This window comes from Cucumis melo, chromosome 4, assembly GCF_025177605.1.
Source record: "Cucumis melo cultivar AY chromosome 4, USDA_Cmelo_AY_1.0, whole genome shotgun sequence".
NCBI classification, from domain to species: domain Eukaryota; kingdom Viridiplantae; phylum Streptophyta; class Magnoliopsida; order Cucurbitales; family Cucurbitaceae; genus Cucumis; species Cucumis melo.
Genome location: NC_066860.1, coordinates 34,788,923 through 34,808,710, shown reverse-complemented (window position 1 = coordinate 34,808,710; position 19,788 = coordinate 34,788,923). Strand labels below are relative to the sequence as shown.

General features: G+C 38.4%; 2 protein-coding genes and 1 long non-coding RNA gene across 8 annotated transcripts; 2 read left to right on the top strand and 1 right to left on the bottom strand.

Moving 5' to 3' along the window:
• The first annotated feature begins 119 nt into the window (after positions 1 to 119).
• Positions 120 to 4,359, top strand: LOC103486226 (probable LRR receptor-like serine/threonine-protein kinase IRK). The gene is made up of 2 exons (XM_008444097.3): positions 120 to 2,607; positions 2,783 to 4,359. Exons 1-2 carry the CDS (start codon positions 1,172 to 1,174, stop codon positions 4,221 to 4,223), a joined length of 2,877 nt encoding a protein of 958 aa, XP_008442319.1. The 5' UTR covers positions 120 to 1,171; the 3' UTR covers positions 4,224 to 4,359.
• LOC107990609 (uncharacterized) lies at positions 4,315 to 11,570 on the bottom strand. The gene is made up of 3 exons (XR_007820483.1): positions 7,210 to 11,570; positions 4,956 to 6,570; positions 4,315 to 4,628 (listed from the first exon to the last, which is right to left on the bottom strand). It is a non-coding gene; the product is annotated as an uncharacterized LOC107990609 (long non-coding RNA).
• Positions 6,627 to 19,104, top strand: LOC103486225 (B3 domain-containing transcription repressor VAL2). 6 transcript variants are annotated; one of them, XM_051084294.1, is made up of 17 exons: positions 6,627 to 6,774; positions 11,993 to 12,267; positions 12,420 to 12,469; positions 12,562 to 12,599; positions 13,369 to 13,496; positions 14,018 to 14,099; positions 14,190 to 14,291; positions 14,758 to 15,380; positions 15,510 to 15,606; positions 15,706 to 15,880; positions 16,224 to 16,300; positions 16,378 to 16,800; positions 17,136 to 17,185; positions 17,297 to 17,410; positions 17,515 to 17,582; positions 17,772 to 17,867; positions 18,075 to 18,218. In XM_051084294.1, exons 5-16 carry the CDS (start codon positions 13,384 to 13,386, stop codon positions 17,852 to 17,854), a joined length of 2,007 nt encoding a protein of 668 aa, XP_050940251.1. In that variant the 5' UTR covers positions 6,627 to 6,774; positions 11,993 to 12,267; positions 12,420 to 12,469; positions 12,562 to 12,599; positions 13,369 to 13,383; the 3' UTR covers positions 17,855 to 17,867; positions 18,075 to 18,218. The 6 variants fall into 6 exon arrangements, with proteins under 6 accessions (XP_050940251.1, XP_050940250.1, XP_050940249.1 ...); XM_051084293.1 differs by lacking the exon at positions 6,627 to 6,774 and having other exon boundaries at positions 17,772 to 17,817; positions 18,075 to 19,104; XM_051084292.1 differs by lacking the exons at positions 6,627 to 6,774; positions 17,772 to 17,867 and having other exon boundaries at positions 13,419 to 13,496; positions 18,075 to 19,104.
• Positions 19,105 to 19,788: the final 684 nt, after the last annotated feature.

The following is a 19,788-nucleotide window of genomic DNA, read 5'->3' as shown; positions in this document are numbered from 1 at the left end:
TGTCTTTATTATGGTCCAGTAATCAACTATGTTGGACCGAGTTTAATTCATTGGCATGGCATTTGCATGTATGGAACATTCAAAACAATGTTTTTTTTTTTTTTTTTTTTTTTTTTTTTTTTTTTTTAATTTAAAAAACAATGCTGGTTAAAATTGAACGCCCGTGAAAATACTCATTTAACAAATTAATTGTGAAATAGGAAGGCTTTTTTGATTATCTGACAATAATAACTAGAAAAATTTACAAAGTCCAACGTTGTCAAAGAGGCGACATTTACGCCACTCATGTGAGCATCCTTGCGTAGCCCGAGATAAGAAGACTGATTAAAACTTGGAATTTTAAATAACATCGGAAGGAGAGATCTTCAGTGTGGAAACTTCGAAACTAAATCCAAAGAAAAGAAGGTTTCAATTAGGTCAAAGAAACTACCGGATGGCAACGTGAGTCTGCAAGAAAATGTCAAAATTGAATGACGTGTAGTGTGGACTGTGTAGTGTAGTTTTCTTGTGACTGAAACTAGAAATTCTATATTGAAAGTGAGACAAAGGATTCTCCCTTCAGCTTCTCCGATACTCCACTGGCCGTGGCTGCTCATGAATATGAAAGAAAAAAGGTGGTGGTGAACCTGAGCCATTTCCATATAAACAAAAACTAGAAGCAATGCCTGACAAGTGTGACACTATCGCTGTTTCACTTTCGCTGTTGCTTCTCTCTTTGGCAGACACAATCTAAAAAGGGAACCCAGACACTATCATTATTACTATAATTATTAGTACTATAATTATTAGTATTTTCTCCGACCAACCTACACCCCTCCTCACTCTTTGTTCTTAATTAATACCAAACTCACTCTCTCTCTTATTTAATGTTCCTTTTTTTTTTTTCACAATTCACCTCTTTTCCTCTTTCTTCAGTTCCACAAATACTTGCAGTTGGCTTGGCATTGGGTGTGTTTTGTTTCTGTGAGTACCTTTTTCTTCTCCTACAATTCTCTTATCAACAGCTAAAAGAGAAAAAGTGGGATTAAACTTTGTTCTCTTTGTCCCAGTTTTTGTATTTCATTTCTTCTCCCTCTCTCTGGTTTTTCACACTCCTTCAGTCTATTTTTAAATTGTCGTCGATGGAGAACTAGCATTTGGCTCCTCTGGGAATAAGTTTGATTGAAGAAGCATGCTTTTCAAACTATTCCTCATTCTTGTCTTAGCTGCTGCCTGCGTTTCTGCTGTAGACACTGTTTTCAGTGATGACGTTCTAGGATTGATAGTGTTCAAAGCTGGCCTTCAAGATCCCATGGGTAAACTGGTTACATGGAACGAAGACGATGAAACTCCCTGTAACTGGTTTGGTGTCAAATGCAATCCTAAAACCAATAGGGTCTCTGAACTTGTCCTTGATGGATTCTCTTTGTCTGGTCACATCGGTCGTGGACTCTTGAGATTGCAATTCCTTCAAATACTTTCACTTGCCAACAACAACTTCACTGGCACAATCAACTCTGCTCTTTCTCACCTTGGAAATTTGCAAGTTATTGACTTGAGTGACAACAATTTATCTGGACCCATTCCCGAACAACTTTTCCAGCAATGTGGGTCTATAAGAGTTCTTTCATTTGCCAGAAACAGCCTCATAGGAAATATCCCTCAATCATTAACCTCTTGCTTCTCTCTGGAGGTTCTCAACTTCTCCTCCAACCATCTCTCTGGAACATTGCCTTCTGGGTTATGGTATTTGAGAGAACTCCAGTCTCTGGATTTCTCTGATAACCTGCTTGAGGGGCAAATTCCTAATGGAATTCAAAATTTGTACGATTTGAGATTTGTTAGCTTACACAAGAATCGATTATCTGGAAAGCTTCCTGAGGATATTGGTGGCTGCTTGCTTCTGAAATCACTCGATTTTAGTGAGAATATCCTTTCTGGGGGTCTTCCAGAGTCGATGCAGATGCTCAGTTCTTGCACTTACCTGAATTTACGTGGAAATTCTCTCACGGGTGAGGTCCCTCATTGGATTGGGGAACTTAAAAATCTCGACACTTTAGATCTTTCTGCTAATAACTTTTCTGGTCAGCTGCCAAGTTCAATTGGCAACCTCCAATTCTTGAAGAAGTTTAATGTGTCCACAAACTATTTAACTAGAAACTTGCCAGAATCCATGGCAAATTGTAATAACCTCTTGAGTTTTGATGCTAGCCATAATCATTTGACTGGCAATCTCCCTATATGGCTCTTTAAGGCAGCTATTCCAAGTGTTCCATTTTCTTCGTACAGACTGGGAGAAAACCTTTCATCTCCAGCCTCTTTCAAGGGTCTTCAAGTTTTGGATTTATCTTCAAATATTTTATCTGGTCACATTCCATCTAATGTTGGAGAACTTGGTAACTTGCAGTTGCTTAACATATCTAGAAACCATCTCGTGGGTTCTATTCCAAGGAGCATTGGTGAACTAAAATCAGCATATGCAATTGACTTCAGTGACAATCAATTAAACGGAAGCATTCCTGCTGAAATTGGGGGAGCGATCTCACTCAAGGAGTTAAGGCTGGAGAAGAACTTCCTCACTGGAGAAATCCCAGTCAAGATTGGCAAATGCTCGTTTTTGACATCATTGTAAGCAGTCTTTCTCTCATTTGCAAATTGCAACTTCTTTGCAAGTTGACTTTCTTTCTTATCTATAGATAGTGGACTTCTCTTCATAATTTACTAGTCGAGTTTTAAATTAGGACCAACATGTGCAAGTGTGTTCACCTTAAAGACATTTACTTGCGTTTTGTGATTACTGCAGGATTCTTTCTCACAACAACCTCACAGGCTCAATTCCTGCTGCCATTGCAAATCTTTCCAATCTCGTAGATGTAGACTTGTCTTTCAACAAACTATCCGGAAGCCTTCCCAAGGAGCTGACTAATCTTTCCCACCTCCTCTCCTTTAATATCTCCCACAATCACCTTGAGGGAGAACTGCCAGTTGGTGGCTTCTTCAACGCCATATCTCCCTTGTCCATATCACATAACCCATCTCTTTGTGGGGCTGTTGTCAATAGGTCATGCCCTTCCGTCCATCCAAAACCGATCGTCCTAAACCCAAATTCTTCTGATGCCAACGGAAATTCCCCATCCCACAACCATCATCATGAAATCATACTAAGCATATCTTCCATTATTGCCATTGGTGCAGCTTCTTTTATCCTACTTGGTGTAGTAGCTGTCACTATCCTCAATATCCGAGCAAGGTCCTCACAGTCACGGTCTGCTGCTCTTGTATTATCTGTCCGGGAGGACTTTAGCTGCTCCCCAAAAACTAATCCGGACTATGGAAAGCTCGTCATGTTTTCTGGAGATGCAGAGTTTGTAGTTGGCGCCCAAGCATTGCTGAATAAGGACTGCGAACTTGGTCGAGGTGGATTTGGGGTAGTTTACAAAACAGTGCTTCGAGATGGGTGTTTAGTTGCAATCAAGAAGTTGACTGTCACAAGCTTGATCAAGTCACGAGAAGATTTTGAGAGTGAAGTGAAGAAGCTGGGGCAGATCAGACATCACAATCTTGTGGCACTTGAAGGGTATTACTGGACAACCTCCTTGCAGCTCCTGATTTATGAATATGTCCCCAATGGAAGTTTGTATAAGCATCTACACGATAGAACTGGCGACGACTGTTTGTCTTGGCGGCAGAGGTTCAAGATTGTTCTTGGGATGGCCAAAGGATTGGCTTATTTGCACCACAATAATATCATTCATTACAACTTGAAGTCAACCAATGTTTTGATAGACAGTTCCGGGAAACCAAAAGTAGGGGACTATGGGTTGGCAATGTTATTGCCAATGTTGGACCGTTGCATCTTAAGCAGTAAAATCCAAAGCGCTTTAGGATACATGGCTCCGGAGTTTGCCTGCAAGACAGTGACTATAACCGAAAAGTGTGATGTGTATGGTTTTGGCATCTTGGTTCTGGAAGTGGTGACAGGAAAAAGACCCGTTGAGTACATGGAAGATGATGTTATAGTTCTCTGTGATATGGTGAGGGTAGCTCTGGATGAAGGGACAGTGGAACGATGTGTTGATGAGAGGCTCCAACTGAACTTCCGTGTTGAAGAAGCGATTCCTGTAATGAAACTGGGTTTAATATGCGCATCTCAAGTACCATCTAACAGACCAGACATGAATGAGGTTGTCAATATATTAGAGTTGATCCAATCTCCCTCTGAAGTTGATGAGGAGTTGGAATGAAACTAACGAGCAAAATGGATACTTGCGATTCCTTGGGTGAAGCTAATCTGCTCGATTTGTTTTCACAAAAAGAGAAAGAAGATGAACTACATGGAGAATCAAATGCTTTTTCAACTTCAATCGAGTTGATTTACAACATTTTACTGTAATTTTTCTTGTAGTTTTATTCATTTCCTTAAAGTTCCACCACACCATATTCATTTCACCATGAAGAGTTACATAGTATTCCATATAGTATATCCCTTCAAACATGGCGTGAAACTATCTTTTGCTTGGTTATGTTTTTGTTTCCTATGCCATATTCTTTGTCCATAGAATTTAGAATGTACGTCAATGATGCAGCATGCAGATAGGTGCCCAATGGAAAATCTGTCTAGTACTCAGCAGTTTGCACCATTTCCAAATCTGCCAAAACATGAGAAATGTGTTAAAAAGGATTGATACCTTTGCTTTTAACATAAATGATTCTACAGTAAAAACAAACAAAACTATACTTCTGCTTTATTTATTTACACTTGATTGAGATGGGCATGGGTTGCTATCTTTAGCACTCCTATTATTGCGATGGTAATGATATGCCCAACTCATTCTCACTATTTCATGGGAAAGCTTCCCATTGCAGCTTCCCACATCTCACAATGAATGTAAGCCCCCCGCCCTGGGAGCCATGTTTCATAATTAAGACTTAGACGTCAAGTTTTAGATAATTACATGATAGCAGACCTGACATACCTAGTGAACAGTGAACCCAATTCAAAATGCCTTCAATATAATCAATACCCCCATTCACATGCGGGTCCTCCTTGGCACTTTCAACCCTTTAAAATAGCAACACCTTTTTTCTTCTCCATATGATGTCATTTCATGTGGGGACCCATCGTTATTCCTCTTCCTTTATCTTTATCTTGATTCCTTAATGCAGGGGCAATCAAAGATTTAAGTTAAAGAAACTAACTGTTCAAAATCATGTTAGAAGTTATTATGTATCGTAATAATCAATCCAAATGCGTAATTGCCAAGAGCAGAAGCAGTAACATAAAAGGAATCATCCATAAGTGAACGAATGGAGAAGAAGCGGTAGCAATACATAACATATCCATAATAATAAAAAGTGTATATATAGGAAAGAATCCTGTAAGCAGTTCAAGTAAAACCCATTGTTTATTTGGAAACAAAAATTAAGAAACAAAAAAAAAAAAAAAATCAAAACTTTAAAAGACAGAATAACGTAGGAAACAGAATTATTAAATCGGCCTTCTCTGCCCTTTTGCTTCAGTAAGAGACAACAAAGCAGTTTCACAATTACTCCCGACATGCATAAAAAGAAAAAGAAGCACGCGGAGGTAAAAATAAAATTCAGGCGTGACAATACATTAGAGGTAATGCTTACCAGTAATCAATAGAAAAAATATAATTCAGAAGTGTATTCAAAATTATTACACAGTAACCATAGAGAGAGAAACTGTTCCCCATTCCCAAAAAGATACGGACGCACGCACATGAGCATGTGTACTGTATCATTTATGGTTCTCTTACCAAAGTTTTGCAATGGCAAACCCAATCATAATTTGAAAGCTCGCATGAACATTTATTTGATGTAAAGCTATCATAAAGAAAAAATTGGAACTGCTATCTAAAGAAGTAAAAATTCAAAAAAGACACAAAAAGCTATGATGCATGCTACATCGCACCAAAACAAACCCAAAATTTGGTATGAAACAGCTTTATGGCTTCTGACCCAATATGCGACGGCTACAAGTACAAACTCTATAACCTAATCAGATGTAGGAAGAAGGTTTACAGTTACACTCAACTAGGGAAACTTCAGGGCAACTTTATATGATTCGCGTTGTTGTTCTTCCTGCCTTCCAGTTTGTCGATAGACCAGAAGTTTGTTTTCTTATCACCCTGTTTCATTAACTAAACATCCCAATCATTCTCTCGCCCATCTTTGTTGGACCTAGCAGTAAGGCCATTAGCTGAAATGTTCCCAATATGAGGCCTCCCTGGTGATTTCACAGAATTTTTATTCATCCCAATCATCATCCCAACCTTCAGCCGTTTCAAGCCGAGGAAGATTCTGGCACTGCCATTTCAAGCTCTTGATATGGGATACCACCTGCTTGCATCCTACTAAACTTGCAGCAAGCCCAAGAACCTCAAAGATTAGGACTGTAATAATTAGGAAATACGCACCGGTTACTGGTGTTGCTAGCTGGTCTAATGAGGGTAGACGCAGAAAAAGTTTTCTCCAGATACAAGAGGTCTTGTGTAAAGCACGCACTCTCCATTTCCATCATCTAATATCAGCTTCCTGCTTATTATCAGTCGTCTGAGGAATGGTGATCTGAAAAGTGAAAAATAAGAGAGTAGAAAACTCTAATTTCTATTTCTTAGTGTTCAGGCACAGCGGATTACTAATGACTCCAAAACATTCCAGATACTCAAATGGTAGGATGCAACGGTGAGTTACTTATAAGTTTGTAACAGACGAACTAGAATAAGGACTTCAAAGATCCTGGCAGAGTCAAGCTCGTCAAACAAACAAAGAGTAAGATCTTCAAAGAACTGTAATAAATTGAAAATAGTTGGAACTTGTTTTAATATTTTCACAGGACACGTGCACAATAAAATTAACGAATTCAACCACTCGACCACAAAAAATTATCATGACAAAAATTTGATACATAACTAAACTATCTTAGAAGTAAGGAATCTGTTTTGAACTGTAAGACGTGCAAACATTCGTTTGAGAAGTGGAAAAACAAAAATTCTAGAAGCTGCCTGCATTTGATGCATGAAGTCTAATTGAATACATTATCTGTGGTAAAGAAAATACTTTCTGGATATTTCATTCAATCATGAAATTGTTTCTTATCTAAAAAAAAGAATATAGTTAGAATAGAGAAACAGGTGAATCAAAGACACACATGGCTTCCAAGTGCCATGTGGGAAAGATTAGTAGGTTGAAATGACAAGCCCCTACCCTTTTCGTTGAAGTTTTAAAATCTTAAGCCCCTCTCAAAAGTTTCCTCTGGTGGCATTCACTTCTAACGTATCTTCTCCTTCGTTCAGGACTAGAACAGCCCAATTTCTGGACTTTTCAGCAAGGAAAAAAAATGCAAGCATAAGGGCTAAGGGTATTCTCATTAACTATTAATATTAGACAATATGATATATCAGAAATTAAGCAACCCTATCAGTTTAAGAAACTCATAATTACCTTATATTTACATCTTTTTCCTGGTTGAAAAATCCATAATTAGGGTTTTAGATTTTCAAAATCGGACTATTGGGGATGTGATATTTCCGTTCTATCTCAAACATGCTCCTTTCTATAAAATTCTGCATAAAACTTTATTATGCTACCACTTCATGGTTGACTATGAGAAAACGTGCTCTTTTTTTATCAAATTCTACACAGTTGCAGGAATTTACTTCCCTTTTCTCGTTGTTCCACATAAAATTCAAGTCAAATATTGAATTTGGGCCAGAGATAGGAAGTAAATATCTTACTATGCACAAGGCATCTCATAATATTGGGATGATACAATATTTAGATAAAACAAGAAGGTTTCAAGAGTTTTATTCTGGTGATAGATATTTCAAAACATAATTACCTAGATCAGTGGGAATGAAGGGAGAAAATCCAGAGGGGTGAATGCTTGGTGCCTTTCTTTTTCTTGACAAAAGAGCTATTAAAAAATATTAATGATTGCTCTCAATAACTACTAATTTCTTTCATTAAACTACCATGTTCCTCTACTTAGAGAAGGCTAGTGCCGACCCACAGGATTTGAATTACACAATACCATTTTCATCAGAAATTAGAACTTGCTCTAATTACCAACGTAAAGGTGCATGACTAGTTATCAACCAACAATACTCTTTTTTCATGTTAAGCATCACATCTGACATCACACACTTTTAACAGTATCACTGCAGTCATTTTAATTATACTTTTCATCCTTCACAGTGCCTAATATATACACATACATACACATACACATATAGAGAGAGAGGTGAGCGAGGAGAGAAAAAAACTTGGTAAATCAAGCTTATTATCAAAAGGATTAGAACTGTTTCAAAGGCCCAACATGCATTTTTCTGCATTGGGCTCTTGAAATTATACATAATAAATCAAGCTTAGAAATATCCTCAGAAATCATTTAATGCAAGTGATTCACAAGCTATTGCCTGTGGAACTTGAAATCATATTTGATGAACATCTTTTAAAACAAGTTTCACTCACAAACTTGAAGCTTTTCTCCTTATCTTGGAAAAATTCACCAAACTTCACTTTTCTTCAAAATAGGCTATTTATACTCCATTTCATCCCTAATAATCAAAAGATACCAAAACTCCAAGCAAAAATTGCCAAAACATCAAAACATGTCCAAAACTGTCATGTGGATTGGCTGGTGTACAGGGCATGGGTGGCAAGTTGAACGCACGTGCGAAGGCCTAGAGGCTTGCCCTCATGCCAACCTCGCAACCATGGCATGATGCATGCTTCGCGCATGCGATGCGTGCCTCATGCATGCCGTGTGCTTTCTGTGTCCTCAGTTGCGCTTGACTTCCTTGTCTATGTGCGCATGACACCTTGAATGGCCTAGGCACGCGCCTCATGCCGCCTGGCCATGCGGTGGACATGCTCCTTGCATGAGCTAAGGCCTAAATAACTTCTAATGCCTAATTTGCATGACCATCTTTCCCTGTCATCTTGGCACTCGGCCCACCCTTAGCCTTGCCCAGAAATTTGATTTTCGACCACAAACTTAACTTGACTTTGGAGCTTAATAACTTAAAATCTATAACTCAAATCAAGATTTCAGCAAAAAATTCCAAGTATTGAGTTATGTAGCTCCAAAATACTCAGCACTTCCCAATTTTCCTTAAAAAATGACCTTTGAGTCTTCCTTCACTTCAATGCCTTCCTTCTCGGTGTCTTTTCTTCTTGGAAGCCCTTCCCTTAATACTAGACTTAATTAGGAGATTTTCTAAGTGGAATTACCCAATTGGCACGAGTGGTTTGTGAATACCATTCATCCAAAATTTTCTTTATATAGTGATCCTTGCATTCTCCTTGATTGACACCTCTTATCCCCCATACCGCACTTCCCACCTCATGCTGCTTACCTTACACCTCCTACTTGGAAAAACTTAGGTATCTTGCATGTTGTCCACTTGTTTTCCATCTCATCTCTTAGCTCATATTGCTTAGGCCATCCTTTGGCCGCCTACCCCTTTTTTCATAAGGGTTCTTTAGTAAATTCTTGCTGCCTAGAGCACCTAGGACTTCCTCTTGCTCCCCTAACCTCTCCATCATAGCATGATACCTTTAACAAAACATGCTGTTCCAAGATTAGCATTTGGTGACATGTCCTTGGCTGCATGACACCCCTTTGGCCGCATGGCCCTTTTGGCTGCATAACCTTTTGGCCGCATAGCTAGGACCACATGCTAACCCCTTTAGAGGTTTTTTTACACTTCCGAAACGCCTAGTTAGCACTTCTTCCTCGCCTAGCTAATCTTTTAGCCAAAATGTCTTGCTCACCTAGCATGCCCTTGGCCGCCTAGTCTTGTCCTATAGAGGTTATCTTGACACCTCTCGACCATACCAAAATAATCTTTCTTGGCCGCTCAACTTATGTCTTTGGAGGTTCTTATGACTTTCTTGGTAGCCTATGAGTATGTTAAACACTTAGGGGGCATTTGAGGTGAAGAATGACTTATAATAGTCCGAAGATTATAATAGTTTAAGGATTATAGTTTAGGGTGTAGATTATTATCTCCTCTTTTGTCGGCATTGCTTCTTTTTGTAGTGGCTGCTATTGGGATTTCCACTTTGGCTTGGCCTTATACTTTTACTTGGTAGGTATTTTGAGCTTAGTGAGAGAGGGAGTGTGAGGAAGAGGAGGAAGGGAAGTGAGAACAAGTATTATCATAATACTAGGATCTGACAATACTAGGGCCAAACATGGAGCCACTGCTCTCTAATCCTAGGGGCAAACAGCCCCTAGCCAATTTCCAAACATTCCTTAGCTTGAATGACACTTTTCTTAAAAACTATGACACATCTTCCATAACACTTGATCTTAACCATCAAATCTTAATAAAATTCTTTTCCGATCTTTCTTAAAGCATCAATCTTAATCCATTTTTCTCCAACTAACATCAATCCCTAAACTCCTCTTGAGTTTCTCAGATGACTTCGGGATTCTTGGATTCTAGGGTTTACATTATTTGTGTCTCCCACATCCTCTGTTGAAGAAATTAGCACAAAAGGAAGGAGACAAAACAACTTTTTATTGAGAAAGCACTTTTAAGAGAAGAATCTGTACTCATTTTTTCCTGCCTTTTCTTACTTCCTCAATGGTAAACTAACAAAAACTTGCTCCCTTGTCATGGCAAGGAAAAGTGAGATCTAAGACCTTTCCTATGTTTAAATACTCGTTGGAAATTTACTCAGGAAAACAAATAATTAAGCTACCAGATACCGTATAATAAACCTTTGTGTATAGTGAAATTCGATCAAATGATTCTGTAGACCAAAACTTAAAAATCGTTAAGATTATGATGTGATGTTATTGAATTAAGAAAGGAAAAATCATTACTGGCATGCTCCTAGCACATGTTAACTATTTGAAGCTTCACATCGGATATTATATGTCAACTCAATTCCAAAATATAGAGGATGGACCTTTGCTATCAAATAACTGCCTCGTTCCCAGTATAACTTTCAATAATAATCTGGAGTTGGGGGGATTCAAGGAATATTAAATCCAGTAGCAGAAACTGGAACCAAAATCCACGTCGGAAGAAAACGGAAAAGGATGGTAAAAATCAAAAGAAACTTGGTGTTTACCAATCAGATTACTTTGGACACAAGCAACCAACTTCTTCTGGTCCCGGCACTTCTTGTTGTCAGGTACCCCATCACAAGTTTCACGATTTCTTAATTGGTTCTCCTTCTTAGAGTCAGAAGACCTACAATTACCAGTTACGCCAATGAATTCCACTTCTTTCTGAACTGAAACAGGATAATTCTCCAGCGAATTTCATTCTCCGATAGGTAAGCTTTCAGTTGGTCGGAGCTGAAGCAAAATTTTCCTCCAGCTTCGAAACACATCCAACATTAGACCAGGTTTGGGAAGAAAGTGTTGAGAAAGTGGGATTTTGAAGAGCTCCAAATTCCGTGATATTAGTTTATGGCTGCTGAGGTAGATTGATAAGAACCCATGCAGAGAAGAAGATGAGATTGGTTGATTGATGATGTGTTCAAGCGTTGTCAAGAAGTAGTCATTTGCATTTGTTATAATTAAGTATAAACACAACTAAATGTATTTATTACACAAATGTTCATACTTTTATACATAACACCATTTCACAATCGTGTCGCATTACAGTCGAGTATTGTTTAATAATGTTTGTGACCATTTATTTTTTTCCTTTATTAATTATGAGGAGCTCGTGCTTTTAGTTATGCATCCATGTTTATTACTTTTGTAGATAAGAAAGTACAAGTGGATAACCCCTGAAAAATCGTAAAAAATTGTAGTGAAATTCGATATTATACTGCAAATAAGAGTTCGTTTGTATTGATTAAAAAAAGTGTTCCTTTGATAAGCATTATTTAAAAATATAAGTGAGCAAACTTGCACCGTACATCTTTTCCTTCTCCTTCTGATGTCATGCGCAGCACTAAGGAATTATATTATTTTAACTATCAGGCCTTTTATTTTATTTTATTTTCTTTTCTTTTGTAGACCCTCCCACCACCAACTACTGCACCCAACCCACCCCCTCAGACGCCGCTCCTGCACGACGAAGTCTCACCGGCTGCCAAACGAGCCATATCTCCGACGCTACTGGTGATCCACAAGCTCCGCCCACTCAATCTCAGACCTCCCGCGTCACGAGAACCGACACCACGACGACCTCAGATCTGAGGTAGCTCCAGCGAGCAACGACGCCCGCCGCATTTCTCGACTACCCACAGCCCGAACTAATTTGGATCCCCTAGGCCGTACTCTTTAGATCTGTGAGTTCGAATTATTTCGATCACATTCCAGCAAGGGCATAAGTCCTTTTTAATGAGATTTTGGCAGTAACTAAACTATTCACTCAGACTCTTTCGAATTAGATTAGAGTGTTTTAAAGTATTTCCTAACCTCGAACTTCTTCTGTGTTTAGGTTCAGATTAGTTTCAGGTTGATTGAATTAAGGTTTAAGGTCGACTTCTGGTAAGAATAGTTGGTAACCCTCTTGCCTTTCGGTTTCGATTAAGGATTTCAAAGCGAGTTCTAAGCTCGAGACCTTGTTTTTGTTGTTTCAGGAGTTTATCGAATCGTCTAAGAGCGCTTTAAATCTTTTGTAAGTGGTCTCTCACTCGTGGAGAGTTGTTTCGTTGTATTGTTTAAATATTGACTTGTTTGAATTCTTCGAACTATTAAAATGTTTGCCTTTGTATGGAATTTGGATATTATGGTTCTTTATTTACTATGCTTGGTTGTTTACATATGAGTTTTCAACGAGCCTACTTGAGTTGGTATCTTCCACGATTTCCATAAATTGTAGGTTGTTTTGTGCTTGTTTTACTTGTTGACACATCTTTGTAACTAGAGTAGCTAACAAATTTTCATTGACATTTTATTAATTTGAGTTTTACATTGGTTTGTAAACTGAGATACATATGCTTTTCCATCCGTACTTTTTGGCCATATTATGATTTTGGATTTCTGTATTGATGGCTGATTCGTGTGCGACAACACACAGTTGGGGGTAGCATTGGAGTATAAAATATAATATTTTGGGAGTGTATATAAACTTCTTGTGAATTTTGCTAGCCACCTTTGTTTTAAAAAGTGCTTTAGTTTTTGTAAGTTTACATTGGTTTCCTTCACTACTTATGATTTTATTGTTGATACGACAGTTAGTGTAGTTTAGGATAGGGCGTGTGGATGATTTTAGCAAATATTAGTTGTCATTCGTGAAAGATAACTGGTTATCATTTTTGCTCATGTATCATGTCCTGTTTGCTTGACAAATTTTGACTGTGAAATTCCTAAGTTGCCAGAGTTTATTTAATATAATTAGGTATTTTGTTTGTGCATCTTGGATTTTGGTTCTATTGAATTTGCAGAATTGAGATTGAGGAATGGCTTTGAGGACTTGCATGAATATCTCATGCAGAGCATCCTCTTCAACCGAGTGGAGGAAAGGTTGGGCTCTACGATCAGGAGATTTTGCTACTCTTTGCGATAAGTGCGGGTAACTTTTCTGATGTATTATGTATTTAAATTTTGTAGAATGCATGTTCTTTTGAGGTTTAAGCCCTTTCTTGGTCTTTATTTTGACTACACATTTGCTCTCTCCCCTTCTCACTTTATGCAAGTTTTTCAAAGTTTATTTGGCGTGTGGGCTGGCCAATAGGTTTATAGCTTAGTTGTTGTAGTCAGGATCTTTTGCCATATTTGTTCCATTCTTGAGATTTATTGTCCACTTTTACTAACTGTTTTATAGCACATACCACAAAATAGGGATACTGGATTTTACGGCCTGCCTTGTGCACTTTAATCGTTGGTACATTATAACTATGTATATTGAGGGATAGTTTCTCTATAATTTTTTTTCCATTTTTTTTCTGCATCAGCTGCATTTCCTTTTTGCACTGCCTTGTGCTCCTGAAATTGAAAATTTGACTAAATAAGTTCTATAATCTTATGCATCAAAACAAAAATTACTATTTCTAATTGAGCTTGAGATGCCAAAAATGTCATGAACTGGTATAGGTCTGCTTACGACCAGTCAATTTTCTGCGATATATTCCACTTAAAAGACTCTGGTTGGAGGGAGTGCACCTCATGTGGCAAGGTAATCTGATTTGGCATAATCAGTCCCTTTCCTTTTCAATGCCTTCTCTTTTTTGCATGCTAGATTTTTATCAAATGAATTTGATTGCAGCATCTTCATTGTGGATGCATTGCTTCCAAGTTTCTGATGGAGCTCCATGACAGTGGGGGGGTGAATTGCATAAGCTGCGCAAAAAATCTAGGACTTCATACTGTAAGAACATACACCAGTATAACTCACTCATTAACGTTGCAGCTTGCTACTAATTGTCTATAGCACAATATTTTAATAATCCAACTGTTTTTTGTTTTTTATTTCTTATGTTTTATTTTTTATTTTTACTTCAAACATAGATTGTAATTATATTCTTTCAAACATAGATTGTAATTATATTCTTTCTTTCTTGCTAACCAGGATCCTTCTCTTAGAGCAATATTTTGCATGTTATTTTTAAGCATCTCATGTATTGAAGTTGATGGTGTTACCACATGGTTCAGTGATACCTTTTTTTCTGTTTCATTTTCCATGATTAAGCAATTGATATTTATAAAGGAAATGGAGTCCTTTTGTTTTATTTAAATGAACCGATGTCCACTATATGAGTGTTGGATTATGTAATGCATGCATCTATTCCTTCTTATCTGATGTATAGTTATGCTTATTATATATATTGTTACAGACTAGTACCAGCGAAAAGTTGAATGGGCTTGGCACATCACAAGTTCAAACTTCTGGTGATTTACAATCATTTTTAGTGGAAGATGGTAACAATGATAGAATAACACTCATCCAATCGAGAAACAAGACAGAGGGAAATGAGCTTAGACAATCACACCTATCTCCAAGTAATAACAAAAATGTATCCTTGGTTCAAATGAAACACGAAGAAAATTGTCCTTCAGTGAGAGATGTTGGATATGTCTGTTCCTCGGAGTCCACACAGGTGATGAATGGTTTGAATGAATTTGCCAAACAAGAAATCTGCAAAGGAGACAGTGGAACGAAGCTTACTTATGATTCACTTGCTTTGGGCTGTGGTAACTCAAATCCCCTTCCTGGCGTTTCTATTGATGAAAAAGAGGCGAGCAAGCCATCCTCTCCATTGCTTCTAGGCTCTAGGTCGCGTCATCTTATCCCAAAGCCTGCACGTTCAGTATTTAATGTAGGCTTGGAGTCAAATGCTAGCATGGTTTCACAAGTACGCGTTGCGAGGCCACCTGCAGAAGGGAGGGGGCGAAATCAGTTGCTTCCTCGATATTGGCCCAAGATTACTGACCAAGAACTGCAGCAGATATCTGGAGCGTATCCTTCCCTTTTATTTTAATTGGTCTATTACTTGCTGGCGGCATGTTTGCTGCATGTCTTGATTGTTTTATCATTTTACTGGCTTACAAAAAGTAAAATTTTATTTCTTAACTGCATGATCTTAAGTTCAAATTCCACTGTCGTGCCCTTGTTTGAGAAGATGCTCAGTGCCAGTGATGCCGGACGGATAGGTCGATTAGTTGTCCCGAAAGCCTGTGCTGAAGTACGATTTAACGTGTCTGAACTAGTTTTGTGCTGATGTTTTATGTTTATGTTTATGCAATACTGTAATCTGTTAGGTGATCTCTGGACAATATTGCAGGCGTACTTCCCTCCAATCTCTCAGCCAGAGGGCCTTCCTATTAGAATCCAAGACGTCAAAGGAAAAGAGTGGGTGTTTCAGTTCAGGTTTTGGCCTAATAATAATAGTAGAATGTATGTTTTGGAAGGAGTAACTCCCTGCATTCAGTCCATGCAGTTGCAAGCTGGAGACACTGGTACATCCCCCCCCCCCCCCCCCCCCCCCCCCCCCCCCCCCCCCCCCCAACCCAATAACATGAAACAAAATGAGATACTGGTATCTTTTGATGATTGGGTCATTTGAAAAAAAAACTTTACATTATCAACAATGGTTATTGATTTTTTGTTTGAATTGATTACCCTTCTGTTAACAAAGCCAGGAAATATTATGTGGTTTGTGCCCACTGATTCATGAATCAGTTTTTGCCCTACGTCAACTTCTGCAGATTTTGCTTGTCAAGGTTACTTTTTTTGTTCCTGGAAGTACCATTTTGGAATTTCCTAACATATAGGATGGTTTCTTTTTCATTTTTGGCACAGTGACTTTTAGCCGCATGGATCCTGAGGGCAAACTTATTATGGGATTTCGCAAAGCATCAAGCTCTTCTATAATGCAGGTAGCTGGCTGCCGCAAGTGGTTAAATGTTGTACACTAAAAAGTTTTAAGTTGAAATAGAATTATTTGATTGAACAGGATTCTCATCCATCTGCTCTTTCTACTAGCGGTCACTCGAGTGAATTCTTTTCAAGTGTTTTTGAGAATCTTCCTATTTTGAGTGGCCATTCCAGCCTTCTCCAGTCCTTGAAGGGCAACATGGATCCCCAGCTCAATTTATTGCCTGGGTACTTCAATCAACCTGGTAATGATATGAACTGGCAAAAAGCTGAGAAGCAAGATGATCAATCAAGAGAGTGCTTGCTCCTGTCTTCAATGATGGTACCAGAGAGGAAAAGAACTCGAAATATTGGGTCTAAAAGTAAAAGGCTGCACATTGATTGTCAGGATGCTCTGGAACTGAGACTTACATGGGAAGAGGTGCAGGATTTGCTTTGTCCACCACCCACTGTCAAACCAAGCAAGTTCGTGGTTGAGGATCATGAATTTGAAGAGTATGAAGTATGTAATATATCGGTTTTGACTCTTAAGCGGAGAATTATTTATTCTCGGTGTTCAACATGGACAAAAGTTTTTACACAATCTCGTTGTATTGTAAAGTCTTGATTCATACTACTTTTTCATAATTTATCTATCTTTTCTAATCCAAAGTTGGGGGGGGGGGGGGGGGGGGGGGTAGTGCATGCTGGTTTTCTTAATTTGTGATTTTCATATGATTAACTCATGGAATAAACTTGAAGCGAATCCATGTGTTGTAGGAAAAATACTCATCTTGAAGTAATTGCTGCATGTTATTGATCTGACAGCACAAACAAATTCCCTGTGTTTTCATTCAGGAACCTCCAGTTTTTGGGAAGATGAGCATTTTTGTGGTCCATTCGACTCGGTAATTGTTTCTTATTGTTTAGTAATGTTTGTATTTTCATACTGCACCTGTTCATTAACGTCTTATTTTAGTACCCAAAATATAATCCTTTCAATTGATGTGTCCATCCAGGGGACAAGAGCAATGGGCACAGTGTGACGATTGCTCTAAATGGCGAAGGTTGCCCATTGATGTACTTCTGCCCTCCAAGTGGACATGCTTGGAAAACATCTGGGATCAAAGCAGGTAAATATTTATTTTCTTTTTCTTTTTCTGCTCGTCTACCCTAGGAATTTTTCTTGGTGAAGACAGCTTATGCTTTTTTTACACGTCTGAAATCTTGTTATCAGGAGTTCATGTTCTACACTTGAAGAACTGACAACAAGGGAAATGGAAAATATTCTCAGATTGAATAAGGGTATGGTTGTGGACCACTATATTTTCCCAATACTTATCACTGTTAGTTTTCCCTCCACTCTGTCTTTGACCATTATATTTGTGAACTGCATGTGGTTTTACCTCTGTGTGTGTGTGTGTGTATCAAAACTTATAGTTATAGCACTGGGATTATGAGCTAATAATGGTCACTTTAACTGCATGAGTTTAGGTGTGAATTTAAACCTCAGAGAGAATGCAGCTCTGCATACCTCAAGGTCTGTTCTTATTGGCTTTGAGGGATCTCAAGGCTAAATTTTGTGTAACTGTGAGTTGACAAACATTACAGTCATTTACATGAATATTAGAAATGCGAGGGATGGAATGATTATTTGCATGGTCAATAAGTAGTCTATTGTTAGGTAGCAAGGTACAACGCAAGTGTTCATATTAGTGCCTACTAAAGATTGTTCATTTCGTTATCCCAGTGCCTTATGTTTTTCCTCACACTTGGTATTGAATATCTAAATTCCAGAATTCAAGAGGCAGAGAACTTTGGCTTTCAGTGGACCAATCCAGGATCATGAATCCTGTGGTCTGGATGCTCTGGCAAGTGCTGCTACTTTAGGAGATAATGCCAGTGATCCAGGTACTGCATCAGTTGCAACTACAACAAAACACCCAAGGCATCGTCCTGGTTGCTCGTGCATTGTGTGCATCCAACCTCCCAGTGGCAAGGGAAAGCACAAACCTACTTGCATGTGCAATGTGTGTATGACAGTTAAACGTAGATTTAAAACTCTAATGATGCGCAAGAAGAAACGGCAATCTGAGCGTGAAGCTGAAATCGCCCAGAAGAATCAGCTTAAGTGGAGCTCTAGAGAGGAATCTGAGTTGGACGACACCTCTCGGCATGCATCTCTTAACCTCGATCCTTCTGCAAATGAAGCCCAATTGATGACAAATGAACCTAGAAGCCAAAGTAATTTGGTTGAAACTTGTAAGGACCAATTAGATTTAAATTGCCAACCTGACCAAGAAAATGAAGTAGATGGGGTGAACCGAGTGAGCATGATGAGTCTAGTTCAAATCGCAAGCCTACCACTGGAGACATATTTGAAGCAGAATGGTCTTACAAGTTTGTTACCAGACCTACAGGTAAGTTCAGCATCACATGCGCCAGCGCAAGGTACAAATGAGATGGAAGGAGCTGTAAATGACGATGGGTGTTTTGCTTCTGCTGCTCAAGATCAGGAAAGTGAGGGAGAACAAATATGCGGAAAAGATCAAAGCTGAAGTTCAATCCCGAAAGTTGAATCCGTCTCTTGTTTGTGATTATTAAGTACTAACATCTAAAATATAGGTTAGTTATTTAATTTCAGTGTAAATAGATAATTGAATTTAAGTCTGCCTTTTCTCCTTGCCAAATGTATATAACTCACCTTTGGTTAACAGTTGGAGTTTTTCCCGTTAAAATAATGCTGGAAAATTCTTGATACAATTGACACACAACGTCCGTTCTTTGGATTAGAATAGAACAAATATTCTTTAGATTTGAGTCACTTTATTCGTTCTAGTTGATTGGATGATTTAGTTTTCATCTCTTAGTGGTTAAGTTCTCATGTGAGGTGTAGGCATGCGATTGAGGACGTACACTAGTGAAGGGAATATAACCTATCATCAGTGATATAATCCTTTTCGCCATTTTCTTTATCCTGATGCCTATACTTTTTTGATAGTTTGGTTTTTGCATTTTTGTCTGTATGAGTCATCATTTTCATGTGCAAGCGAGTCACTTTGTATTTGCCTCAAAATGTAATATCTCAAAATAAACAAGATTCGTCACTTGTTGCTCTAAAGGAAGCAATAAAACGAAGGTGTACGATATTGGTTTGGTTAGGTCCAAATAAAGGCGAAGTTAATGGGTTCTTAGTCTAATTTTGATAGATTTGGAGAACGATGGGTGTTTGATTTCTGTTGCAGTCACACTCACAGTCGAGGCTTTAGAAGAAGAAATGGTAGTGATTAACAAATTTGGAGATGAAGACAGCAACTTGTTGGACCAATATGAGAGATTGAGCTTTGAAGTGCGACTAAACCAAGCAATGTTTGGAGCGGGGTTTTTTGGAGCCGAGGACGGTGAGGTCTCAACCGCGGGCATTATCTACTGGCTCAAGCTCAGTTGAACTACCATACTTGGTAACAATAACAACTACTACTAATCAGCCCATAAAAGGACGTCGTGGATC

Coding starts and splice junctions, on each gene's coding strand:
- LOC103486226 (XM_008444097.3), top strand. CDS start 1,172: ATGCTTTTCAAACTATTCCTCATTCTTGTCTTAGCTGCTGCCTGCGTT. Junction 2,608..2,782: donor TGCTCGTTTTTGACATCATT/GTAAGCAGTCTT, acceptor TGATTACTGCAG/GATTCTTTCTCACAACAACC.
- LOC103486225 (XM_051084290.1), top strand. CDS start 13,384: ATGGCTTTGAGGACTTGCATGAATATCTCATGCAGAGCATCCTCTTCA. Junction 15,381..15,509: donor CTGCAGCAGATATCTGGAGC/GTATCCTTCCCT, acceptor CATGATCTTAAG/TTCAAATTCCACTGTCGTGC. Junction 17,583..18,074: donor TATTCTCAGATTGAATAAGG/GTATGGTTGTGG, acceptor TCTAAATTCCAG/AATTCAAGAGGCAGAGAACT.